Raw genomic sequence first — 13,534 nt, forward strand, 5'->3', positions numbered from 1 at the left:
GTTTCTAGACAAGGAAACTGAGACCCAGGAAGGTGATGTGACCAGAACATGGTCACAGTGTCAGAGACAGAACCAGCTCATTGATGCCCCTCCTGTGGGACCATTACAGGCTCTAGCACTGCATCCCTACACATATGAATGCTGGCTATGCCCCCACACTGGGTATGCTGCATTGTACTAAGGAGGCCTGGGGTGCTCTTAAGAAAATACCTTCAGGACCAGCCTGGGTAACATGGTGAAATCCCATCTCTACAAAAATATGGCAAAATCAGCTGGGTGTGGTGGCACATGCCTGTGGTCCTAGCTACTTGGGAGACTGAGGTGGGAGGATCACTTGAGCCTGGGAGGCAGAGGTTGCAGTGAACTGAAACCACACCACTGCGCTCCAGCCTGGGCGACAGAGCAAGAGACCCTGTCTCAAAAAAAAAAAGAAAGAAAAGAAAAAACCGCCATTTGTGCACAAGGGTTTTTATTGTCATTTGTTTGTTTGTTTATAAGGATTCAAGGAAAAACTCATTTCACAGTCAGTATCAACATGTAGTACTTAATCTTTAAAAAACAACAACAAAACTAGCTTACAGACTTAAGAGCTTAGTTGATTTAGGTATCATAGTCTTGGCTCCTTAGTTGCCCATTGAGTATAGCTCCATCTTCTGGCAGCAAAGCGAGGTGATTTGAAGCTTAGGATTTTGAATTCTGCTCATTTCCTGAAGTGGCCTATGGTCTATAACACAAGATCTCTAACTATACAGTAATATGTTACATATGTGTGTGTGTATATATATATATTTTTACGTAAACACACATATATATATACATGTGGATAGATAAATAACAAGATGACATATTTTGATGTTCATTTAACAAATGAGGAAATCAAATCAGAAAGTATTTAACGACTTGTTCAAAGTCTTGCAGTTAGATGTATCAGAGCTAAGACAAAAGCTAATCTCTTGATTGCTTCTGCAATTCTGCTATCAGTATGCATTTATTTTTGTGTGCACCTTTATGGATATATTTTGGTAAACTTGGTGAACTTGGTTAATGATTTTCATCAAGAACTTTTTAAAAGCACCTTTCTGGTTGGGCACGGTGGCTCACACCTGTAATCCCAGCACTCTGGGAGGCCGAGGCAGGCTGATCACGAGGTTAAGAGATCGAGACCATCCTGGCTAACATGGTGAAACCCCGTCTCTACTAAAAATACAAAAATTAGCTGGGTGTGGTGTCTCACGCCTGTAGTTCCAGCTGCTCAGGAGGCTGAGGCAGGAGAATCGCGTGAACCCAGAAGGCCAAGGTTGCATTGAGCTGAGATTGTGCCACTGCACTCCAGCCTAGTGACAGAGCGAGACTCTGTCTCATAAAAATAAATAAATAAGTAAATAAAAGCACCTTTCTATAAAAGTTGGGCAATACAACAGTTTAGCAACTTGACTGTCCTTGGGTTCAGTGAGAGAATGAAGCCCTAATGCTTAAGACATTTATTGTCTACACTAAATTAACTTCTCTCCTTTGCAACTAGAATGGTGCTGTCTTGGAGGATTGAGAAAGTAGTCACTTGAATCATTTTCTGTGTTCTGTGGTTCAGATGAAGAGCCCCAGTTGAGGAAAAACTGGAAAGTGAGAATCTGCTCCTACTCTAGTACTTTCCGAAGTGTCTACTCACTAGTTTGATATGTATCCCTCTAGATGTTTTACTCTGCCTGTAAGATCATTTAAATATATACACACACATTTACACACAAACAGATACCTGGATACAATGCAGTATGGATGGCAAGGTGATCTAAGAACTGGGGTGGGCCAGGTGCGGTGGCTCACACCTGTAATCCTAGCACTTTGGGAGGCTGAGGCGGGTGGATCAACTGAGGCCAGGAGTTCGAGACAGCCTGACCAATGTGGTGAAACCCTGTCTCTACTAAAAATACAAAAATTAGCTGGGCATGTTAGCACGTGCCTGTAATCCCAGCTACTCGGGAGGCTGAGAAGAGAATTGCTTGAGCCCAGGAGATGGAGGTTGCAGTGAGCCGAGATCGTGCCACTGTGCTCTAGCCTGGGTGACAGAATGAGACTCTCTCTCAAAAAAAAAAACAAAGAACTGGGGTGACCCAGAAGAAAGGTGATTGGTGCTGCAAGCTGTGAGAAACAGCAAAGGGTTCTCAGTGGACGTGATAGAGAACTGAGTCTTAAAGGATGAGTATTTTCATAAGAAGACAGGAGAGTGATGAGCACACTCAGAGACGAAGGTGTGCATGGCTAGGGAGGACGGGGTGTGCGAGAGCTGCTGGGGTTCAGTAAAATGTTGGTGTGGGGCAGGGGTGGAAGTTGATGTGGGATGGACGAATAAAGACCAAGTGATAGGGGATGGGGGCAGGGAAGTGCTTGGGAAAGGGAAAGTCATGGTCCGTGCCTAGGGCTCCACCCCCAGGCCTGTGTGCATGAAACTAGGTAAGGACAGGTATTTCTGTTTTTGTGCCCAAATGTTGCATTCCCCAAGACCACCCTGGCCCACCATGTCCCCATCCGTGCCTATAAAAACCCGCTGAGACCCTAGTGACACACACACACAAATGGCTGGACATCGAGAGGAATGCACCGGCCAACCCACAGGCACCAGAAGACACCATCAGGCCATCAACCAGCAGAAGGATGTGAAGTTTGGCTGGGACAGTTGGAGGAGAGCCCAGCTGCTGGGCAGCACGACTCCAGGGGAAAACCACCTTCCCATTCCATCCCCCTTCTGGCCTCCCCATCCACCTCACCAAGAGCTACCACTCCATAAAAAACTTTGCACTCATTCTCCAAGCCCACGTGTGATCCAGTTTGTCCGGTACACCAAGGCAAGAACCCCAGGATACAGAAAGCCCTCTGTCCTTGTGATAAGGCAGAGGGTCTAATACAGCTGATTAACACAAGCCACTTACAGATGGCAAAACTAAAAGAGCACCCTGTAACACATGCCCACTGGGGCTTCGGGAGCTTTAAACATTTACCCCTAGATGCTGCTGTGGGATCGGAGGCCCACAACCTGCCCATCTGTGTGCTCCCCTAGGGTTATCAACAGCTGGCACTGAGGAAGTGAGCCAGTCCCCCTGTCGCACGCCCTGCGAGTGGGATAAGGGAACTTTTCCCATTTCACAAGTAACAAGCGACTTGTAAGCCATGCCAGTTGTTTGAACTTTCTCTTGTACTACAGGGAGCCAGTGCTGGATTTCATGCTAAGAAGTTTTATCAGTTTTATATTTTGGAGAGATCACTCAGGGGACAGCATGGAAAATGGATAGGAAGAGAGTGAGACCAGAGGGAGTTGGGGAGAACAATTAAGTGGTTATAAACTGTCAGTGATCATCTGTGAGATAGGAATAATAATGCCTACTTTATAAGGCTGTTGCAGAATGAAATAACACCTGCCAATGTGCCTGTTTATTAAAATGAAAGGTATTACTTTTAATACCATCTGGCCAATATTTCAGTGCTATCACTGTTCTTGTGACTGAAAATATCCCAATTTTCTCAGCATTATTTCCCACCCTGATTATAATGTGAGAAAACAAGAATTTGACCCTAGTAAGGAGGAAATGATTTTTTTTCAGTTTTGAAAAAACATAAGCGTTTACTTAAACGAGAGAGTTTGCCAAGACATCACAATATTCTTCAAGTACTTTTGAGGCAATTCCATGCCAGGGAACCACGCCTCTCTTTTTGTGTGAATAAAATTTCAGCTTTCTGGGCTGCTTAGAGTGACAGTGGTGAGTAGTGAAAGACCTGGTCCTCTATGGCCTTTGCCTGTGGAGAGAGGCCTTTCCCAGACTAGACTGTGAACCCGGAAGTGCCTGAAAAATGGACCGGAAGCTGATTGCGGCTCATTGACGTAACTTCCTCCTTGCACATTGCAGGGCAATCTGTGCCTCGCTATCCCCACCTCATCCTCTCTTATAATCAGTTTCACTCTTGTCTCTCCCTTCCGATTATATTTTCTTCCATCCCTTGTCTTCATCTGGCGTCCATAAGCTAAGTAGGTCAATGCCCATTACTAGAGAATGGCAATACCGAGGAAAGGCATTTTGTGGTCTTTTCCTTCCTCTGAATACCTCATAATTGCTGCCATGGATGCCTTGCAGGTCAGTAAAATGATCGAATAGAAAAAGTGAGAAATGCTGAACTTTTTTTCTCCTCTCCTCTTTTGTACTTTGCTTTTTCTGTCTTTTTCTTAAATTTTCTTCATTTGCCATGGAGTTAAAAATTTGTGGATCCTTGAACTGGGGAACATGAGGCTGGAGGGGAAGATGTTACTGTCACTCCACAGAAGCATGTGTAGTCAGTAGCAGGCTGACGATTTGGGTCCTGACATTCCCTCGCAAAGCTTGGGGGTTTGTAACAGGGCCTACTTGTACATTTGGTATCAGTTATTTTTTATGCATGGATTAATTTTAAAATGTTTTCTTGGCTTTTTCTGGCGTTTTCTTGCTTGGCTGCCAGTTACTATATGGACAGAAGTCAGCTTCAATGCCCATGTGCTGTTTTCCCATTCAATTAGACTCTCTCTGCCTGGACTCACTTCCCTCTACCATTTCTGTGCATTATTGGAGATTATGGAGGCTTTCATGTAGGTTGCCATATAAACCATTTTCTCTCTGTATATAGATGTGTCAGCTCATGCTTACTTTGGGCCTGGTAAATGATAAGTGATGACAATTAAGTTGAAGTTCTTTTTATCACCTGAAGTTGTTTTTAGTGACATTATTTTGGCTTTGAATTGTGCACATTTCAGGACATTTTGCTGTTTGAGAGTCAACATCCCTTATGGATGAAGATCCTCTTGGCCATACCTTGGAAAGAGTGTTGACCTCTGGGATTTCGCTGTGCTAGTTGACAGAATGTCCATTTTCCATTTGCCTATAACTGACATCTCTGCCTCTTTTCTCTGTTCACTTGATACTCTTTTTTGATGATACTAGCAGATATGGGCTAAGGAGAGCCTCTTTCTAATTACTCTGGACTTCTCCCTATTCCTTCTGCTTTTCAACATCTCTTTTTCTGATTTTGTCTGACCCACTGGAATTTCATCTGTTAGGATGTTTACAACCGAGTATCTTAAGCACATCCACTAGATTCAAGATACTTCAACAAATCTCTGCACCCACAGAAGTGGATATTATATTGTTAATGATGGCATTAATACTTTGACTTTAGATGTTATAATTTTATAGAAATAACAAATTTATATGAGCTCTTGGATATTCTCATAACTTAGTTAAGTTATAGCGTAATTGCTTTAACAGGGGCTTGGGAGTGAGAATAGACATAGATTGAATCTCCGCAATGACAATTATGAGTTCTGTGATCTTGGAATACTTACTTAGCCTCATGGAATCTTAGTCTCCTTCCTTATTTTCTCCTCTTTTAAAAATTGAGAAAATAATACCTACTGCATAGGCTTGTTGTTAATAGTAAATGAAATAATTACAAATACTTAGCGCAGTCTTAACAAATAGTTAACAATAAATGGTATAATAAAACAGCAATGTAAGCAAGGCCTAACAAAAGTTATAAAATTAGCTCATCACTAGGTTTAGATCTGTGACATCCCAGGGGACTGAGGAAATTGCACTTATCACAGAAGAGTCACAGCTGAAATGTTTGAGAAAACAATGTAAGAGAGGTTGTCAAAATTCCCAAACGTATAAAGGGTAGAAGATGAGATCTATAGACTGGAAAGCTTGACTTCAATGCACAGCAAAATTCTGGAACAGAAAATTAAGCAGATGGTTTGTGATCATTTAGTAAAGACTGTAGTGGTTGCTAGGAGCTAACATGGGTTTACTAAGAACAAATCTTCCCAAACATCCCATTTCCCTTTTAAATAGTATTATGTGGTGTGTAGAGCTGAGGAATTCTACTTCTACAAAGCATCTAATTGTCTCCTTGTGGATGGGATGGTAAAACACAGGCTAGATGATGGTACTGCTAGGTTTGCAGCTAGACAGCAATTGAAGCCAGCTGATTAATGTCATGGTTATCTTGATGGGGGTCTCTGGTGGAATACCATGGAGCTCTGACATGTAACCTTCCATTTACAATTTTAATTAGGGATTTGAATGAAGACACATGGGATGGATATTTACCAAATACACAGATGGCGCAAAGTTGGGAGGGATAATAAGAGCAATAGATGAGTCAATCAGCATTCAGAACACTGCTGATCATCTGAAACACTGCATGGAATCCAGAATGATTGGATTTAATGAAGCTAAAGGTGAAGACATTAAGCTCTCACAATATCAACCCGAGTAAGAAAGGAGATTGTGGGCTGGGTGCGATGGCTCAAGCCTGTAATCCCAGCACTTTGGGAGGCCGAGGCGGGCGGATCACGAGGTCAGGGGATGGAGACCATCCTGGCTAACACGGTGAACCCCATCTCTACCAAAAATACAAAAACTCAGCCGGGCATGGTGGCGGGCGCCTGTAGTCCCAGCTACTCGGGAGGCTGAGGCAGGGGAATGGCATGAACCCAGGGGGCGGGCTTGCAGTGAGCTGAGATTGCACCACTGCACTCCAGCCTGGGAGACAGAGCAAGACGCCACCTCAAAAAAAAAGGAGATTGTGTTTGGTAGAAGTTCAGATTAAAATGATCTGGTGATTTAATTGGCCCTAAACTGGATATTCAGTAATTAACTATGTGCCATGCTCTTTGTTTGGCACTGGGGTGACTGTAGTGAAACAGTCAAAAATCCCTACCTACCTGGAGTTTGTATTTTCTGTGTGCCAGTGGTTATGCATTGGCTCAAAACTACAACAATGAACTTGTTAGGTTTTATTGGTAGAAGTATAATATCCAGTTCATGTTGGTTACTAGTTCTCCTTTCCTTTCCTTGTTTTTTTTTTTTTTTTTTGAGACAGAGTTTTGCTCTCATTGCCCAGGCTGGAGTGCAATGGCACGATCTCAGCTCACTGCAACCTCTGCCTCACGGGTTCAAATGATTGTCCTGTCTCACCCTCCAAGTAGCTGGGATTACAGGCACATGCCGCCACACCCAGCTGATTTTTGTATTTTTAGTAGGAATGGGGTTTCACCATGTTGTCCAGGCTGGTCTCGAACTCCTGACCTCAAGTGACCTGTCCACCTCGGCCTCCCAAAGTGCTGGGATTACAGGCATGAGCCACCGTGCCCAGCCTCTACTTTACTATTTAATACCATATTCATGATACTGTATTTTACCCTGGGATCAGTATTTCCAGATCTGAATGCTAGAGTCTGGACGAATGAGTGATGATAGAGCAATGAGAAGAATATGAACCATATTGTAAGAAGACTGGTCAGCATTGAGAAGACTAAGCGGAGGCATTATATCCCTCAAATCTGCACAGGATATATGGGAAGAAGGTGGAAGCTAGTTCTCTGTTGGTCCTAGGAGTCATTACTAATGACCAGGAGGCTGATTTCTGGTAAATGTGAGACAGGCTGTCTGAGAAGCGTTCTAGCTCCAGCCACTGCATGAGTACCAGGAGGGCTGAGACTGCCTTTCTTGTGTCTCGTTCTCCACCAAATTCAGAGTACCTAGGACTGTGCCTGATACACGGCAGGGACCCAACAGATATTTATTGAATGAATAATGAAAAGAGGGCATTGAGCATGAAGTGAGCCTTTGCATGGAATAGGCCCTCATTTGGTGCTTGTGCCCTACTCCTAAATGCATGGATAGTCATATGACATTTTTTGAAAATAACTCATGCGCTAAAATAATGTTAAAACTTTACGTTCAGATTTTGCACATTGTAAGGAATGTGAGGGTGGAATAAAGTACCTGAGAACAGATGTGGGAGGCCAGAATAATTTTTTTTTTAACCATGTTTGAACAGCTCCAAGTTAATTAAACCACTTTTCTTAAGAGACATTAAGAGGCCATTTTAGGATTTATTTGAAATTTCTCAAGTATGCTTATTCAAACATTACTCATTCCAGCTCAACTCCCATCATCATCTTGAGGCCCTCTCCATAATTCTGACCCATTCAGGGTTCTGCTTTCTCTGAACTTAAAGGCAATTCTACAGAATTTAGCATTTGATTCTTTTCTAATTTCTTCCTGAGTTTCTCTGCCTAGATGATAAGCTTCTTGATAGCAAAACTTTATTTTTTATTTTTGTTTTCTTCCAGACACATAGCAGAAACGCAGCAAATGACAATTGCTTGATTGGTGGATGGAGAGAGATTAATAAAGTGTCTTTCCAGCCACTGTGAAACTGCTATTTGGGATTGTCCCTGCTGTGTGCAATACTTCTCTGGAATGCTGCAATGGATTAAAAGCAGTTTCTAGTCAGCAGTCATGTAAGACATAGCAGACTAAATAGGCTTTAATTCTCTATCCCATGTATCAAAGGAGGGGACTATAGTCCTAATTTATTGGGGTCCGCAACGTTGGCTAGGCAAGGGCTTTGCGTTATTGTTGAATCTGAATGAATGACTGGACTCTGGGGCTCAGACAGCCTTCTGGACTCAACCTCCAAGGCAAGCCAGGGCTGCAGGTGCCAATCTCTAAGCCCAATTTGGAGATTGAGTGATGTAAACAGAGTGATTGGATCTAGCACGTGAAAATACAGCATGCCCCGTTACCTCTGAATTTCAGATAAACAACCATATAATACTTGGGAAGTACTTAAACTACAAAAGTATTCACTGTTTTGCTACAGTTCAGATGTAACTGTATGCCGTGCATTTTCTCTGGCCACTCTTCATATAATCCCATTCCTCCTATTTCTTCAGAAATCTAGGCTCTTCATTAACTCTCAAATGAGCTGGACTAAAAGAAAATGTTTATGAGCATGAGAGTGATTCCAATGGCAAATTAAAACAGTTTTTCCAAAAAGGGAAAACCTATATGATGCCTACTTTTTGTGGGCATATTCTTTTAGGTATGTCCAATAATGATAATGCCATTATTTGTAGGATCTTGGTAGTCTCAAGTTAAGCTCTCTTGGTTTCCTTGATGGCATAGTTTATTTGGTTCATATGCTGTATGGCTGATAGTATCTTGCTCAGGCCGTGTAGAAACTATGGCTGACAAAGAATTAGACTCTATTCTTTGGAATCAGGTGGAAGGTGAATTTAGTATAATCTATTGTTTTAGCTGCTGCAAAACAACTGCATTAAATACTACGAGCTGTAGAATTCAAAGGAAAGCTTTACCAGTCTTTGTTAATTATCTTGTTCTCTTTCATCTCAAAAAGAAGATAATATTCTTGTTTGTTTTCCACCTTATAAACTTCTTTTCGCGGGGAAGACATCACACATTTAGGAAAATGGTTTCTGTTTTTCCTAACTAAATAAGGTTTCTTGCTGTTTAGCGGCAACAGCCTTTCTGTATCATTCATTCATTCAGCAAGCATTTATTAAGCAGATCTGTGCTAGGCACCAGGAGCAAACAAAATGAATAATGTAGTTCTAGCTTTCAAGAGGTTCACAAGAATCTGCGTGTTCTGTGCTTGTCTTTAAATGGTTCAGCAGTCATTTCAATGAGAGGCTTATGGTAAGAGCTAATTATCACCTTGAGTAATGAAATAATTTTTTTTCTGTCAAATGTTTTAAATAATATCAAGCCTTACATTTTGAGCAGAAACTGCTCTTAATGGATAGTGCCAAGGGCTAGAATTCAGCTGTTTCCTTCTGCCCTGGTTCTTTAGTTAGAATTTGGTTATTCAGAGTGCAGTCTGCAGATCAGCAGTACCAATGTCTCCTGGGAGGTGGTTGGAAATACAGCCTTCCAGGCCCCAGCCAAACCTGCTGACTCAGGGTCTGCAGTGGAGCCAGATCCCCAGGCGATTCATTTGCACATTGAAGTTTGAGCAGTGCTGATCTAATACAGTATTTCTCAAGCTCTAGCTTGCACATGTAGATTGAGCATCTTATTACAATACTGATTCCTGGGCTCTGCCCTCAACTTGTATACTCTGTGCTTGTTGTGGGGCCTGAGAATTTGCATTCCTACTAAGCTCTTTGGAGATGCTGGTGCATCTCCAAAGTTAGAGAACCACACTTTGAGTAGCACTGATCTAGTTTGCTTGGGAAGCTGAAGTGACATTGGGTAATGAGGTGGGGCGAGGGGAAATGAACCCCAATGAAGGAGTCAGGTTGGTTTTTTTTTTTTTTTTTTTTTTTGAGACAGAGTCTCGCTCTGTCACCCAGGCTGGAGTGCAGGGGTGCTATCACAACTCACTGCAAGCTCCGCCTCCCGGGTTCACGCCATTCTCCCGCCTCAGCCTCCCGAGTAGCTGGGACTACAGGCACCCACCACCAAGCCTGGCTAATTTTTTGTATTTTTAGTAGAGACGGGGTTTCACCATGTTAGCCAGGATGGTCTCGATCTCCTGACCTCGTGATCCGCCTGCCTCAGCCTCCCAAAGTGCTGGGATTACAGGCGTGAGCCACTGCGCCCGGCCTCAGGTTGGTTTTTTTTCCGTTACACTGGCCCCATGAACATGCCAGAGAAACTTCCCTGGAACATATATATTCTCCAGTGTCTCACCGGGTCTCCCTGCTCCCAGATGTATGCCTGTCATGGGGGACAGATTTTTATATAATTAAGTGGTCAGGCAAGTCCATGGTGGCCACTGGGAGACAAAAGAAGAGGGAACAATTCTGCCCAGTGGCCCAGCCCTCTGAGTTGGGCCCTACAAGATAATAGGATGTGGGTAGGTTTGGCCCATTTCTGGGATTCACATGAAGCAACAATGGTTGATCCACTCTTGCTAAACCGTAGGGTATTGAGCCTTAGGAACAAAGAATAGTGGAGATCAGGGAGGGACTGTTAGGAAATGGGTCTGGAAAAAGTTTGGGAACAACATTGTGAAGTCTGAAATCTTTTTGTTCAGGAATTTGGATTCTGTTTTGTAACTTTTTGCTACAATGCTGTCTGTTTTGAAACATTTTCCTATCTAATCGTACTTACTATTTTGTGTGTCTATTTTTTTTCAGGATTAAGCATGAAAATATTGTTGCCCTGGAAGACATTTATGAAAGCCCAAATCACTTGTACTTGGTCATGCAGCTGTAAGTACCTTGTTTGATTGATGAGTTTTGAACCAACTTGCAAACTCCCATGTCTAAAGGGATCAGGTGGGAAAAGAAATGCTTGAAGTGGGCCAGGTAAGGCAGTAGGGAGCAGGGAGGCCTGTGGGATACTAGAGAGGCCTGTATCCAACTAAAGACGGTGGGCTGCACACAGGCGTCTACAGGCCTCCCTTGAACCAGCCTGCAGCTGCTGGCTGGACTGATAACCTAGAGCCTCAGCAGTGAATGTGACGTTCCTGTTGCAGGGTGTCTGTATTGCTTTCTAATATGCCAGGGCCAAATGTGGCTGCCTGAAGACACTTCAGTGGGCCCACTGTAAGGTACACTTTGCTCCTGTCTCTAGGAGAAACTCCCACCCTTGTCATCCTTTCCAGGGATGCCGGGGGAGGGAAGCAGATGGTAACTGTGTATACCCGTTTCTTCCCTTGTATTCTTCCTTTGACAGATAAGAGCACATGTGATTGAAAAGGGAATTTGTGCCAGACATAGGAGAAGTATAATTGGCGTCAGACCATGACATTATCCCCCTCATTAGGTTATTTTTGCATTCCATTAACATTGGAGATTACCAAAAGAGGGAAGAAATCAGAAAGCCAGATATTCGAATAGAGACTTTACTTGAACATGCATTTTTAAAAATTTAAGCTGAAATTAGCCTCCCTGCCTGCATAAATGCTTTCCTCTAAGTGATAAGAGTCCTAGGAATATCCCAGGGCTGCATTTAGTAGAATTAACTGATAGAAACTGTGTCGGAATATTATGCTTTAACCATTACCTGATAAATAAATGCTGGAACATCATATGATTAAGTTTAATGACTGAGGAGATTTTTGTTGAAGATTAGAATATAGACTTAATTTCATGATTTATTAATGATTTTCAGACTTTGGATTGTCGAGGGTATGTAGAATTGATGATTAGGCTCACAATTTCTTTTCCGTAGATTTTTCTTTTCCTTATGAATGTTTAAACAACACATTAACTTGGAATCATGTTAGGATGCAAATAAGTGTTCATCGGTGCATTTCGTTAACCTTTCGTGATCTTCAAAATATTTTTGTAGGTTATGATATTTTTGTATAAATATTTTAAAGTTGTCTATGCTAGAAGCATATGTATGATTTCTCTCTGTCAAATGGCAGTTCTAGGTGGTGACTAGCAGTTTTAGAGATTTGTATGTTATAGTCAGCCATGATATAAGTCAAAGAAGTTTTTTTACTGCTTGGTTCCATGTTAACTCGCGTTACCTAAGTGTGGTCTTTTCTAGTTCCTTGTTCTTCTGTTTGCATTACAATATGCCATATTTCTGGTTTTTCCTAGAGAGTGCTAGTTCTCCCCAAATTTGGGAGCGTGCCCTAGAAGTTCACGTGACTTTGCTTTATGCAAAGTCTGCTCTATAAAGATGCAAGCGCATCACTTTCTCATCAAATATTATTGCCTAATTGGAAGACTATGAGATTCCAGTGCAACCAAATGCCCCGCAAAATGTTAGCTGTGTATTTAAATGTGTGTTTTTTCACTGGTAATGCAAAAACTACTAATCCTCAAATCCAAAGCTATATGGATTTACTTGTTTAAGTTTTGTGTTTATGGGACTATAACCAAATATCAGTTAAAGCACCTCAAATGTGTCAACCTCAGCTCTGCCTCTTTCTAGCCAGGTGAACTGGGGCTTCTCTGAGTATCAGTTCCCATAATGGGAAAATGGGGATAATAATATTTTCATTAGAGGATTATAGTGAGTAGTGAAGGAGAAGCGGGTAGGAAGTAATTTCACAATATTAGGTCTTCAGTACACGTGGTTTCTGTATGGATATCTGTATCATTTCATCACTATGTCTCTACAGATGGTTTTTAATTTTATGAGATAAAGTTCAAGTCGATTTAGAATTTGCCTTTCTAAGCAACTTGGGGTTGTATACTACCAACAAAAGTTATCGCAAATATGGGTTGACATAAAAACATAAAAATGTCTGGAACAAAACCAACCTCAGAACAAAGCCTGGAAGTCATATGAGGACACTGCTATCCCTGCCCTTCCCTGAGCTTTTCCTGTCAAGGAATTCCTCCTTCTTTTGTGTTATGAAAAAAAAACAAAAACAAAAAAAAACCTTATTGGCCCGGCACGGCGGCTCACGCCTGTAATCCTGGCACTTTGGGAGTTCGAGGCAGGCAGATCATTTAAAGTCAGGAGTTTGAGACCAGCCTGGCCAACATGGTGAAACCCCATCTCTACTAAAAATGTAAAAATTAGCTGGGCATGGTGATGGGCACCTGCAGTCACATCTACTCAGGAGGCTGAGGCAGGGAAATCGCTTGAGCCTGGGAGGCAGAGGTTGCAATGAGCTGAGATCGTGCCACTGTACTCCAGCCTGGGCGACAGGGCAAGACTCCATCTCGAAACAAAAAACAAAAAACAAAAACCACCTCGTTAATATGGAGCACACTCATTAAGAATTTTTAGTAATT

The 13,534-nt window shown here is 42.3% G+C and overlaps 1 protein-coding gene across 3 annotated transcripts in view; it reads left to right on the top strand.

Moving 5' to 3' along the window:
• Nucleotides 1-13,534, top strand: part of CAMK1D (calcium/calmodulin dependent protein kinase ID) — a 486,434-nt gene that overhangs the window by 308,785 nt on the left and 164,115 nt on the right. For all 3 annotated transcript variants that reach the window (XM_054521920.2, XM_003780664.5, XM_054521919.2), the window contains exon 3: nucleotides 10,970-11,044. In XM_054521920.2, the coding sequence (XP_054377895.1) occupies nucleotides 10,970-11,044 (75 nt within the window). The remainder of the gene's footprint in view (nucleotides 1-10,969; nucleotides 11,045-13,534) is intronic.

Source organism: Pongo abelii, chromosome 8, assembly GCF_028885655.2.
Source record: "Pongo abelii isolate AG06213 chromosome 8, NHGRI_mPonAbe1-v2.0_pri, whole genome shotgun sequence".
Taxonomy (NCBI): Eukaryota; Metazoa; Chordata; class Mammalia; order Primates; family Hominidae; genus Pongo; species Pongo abelii.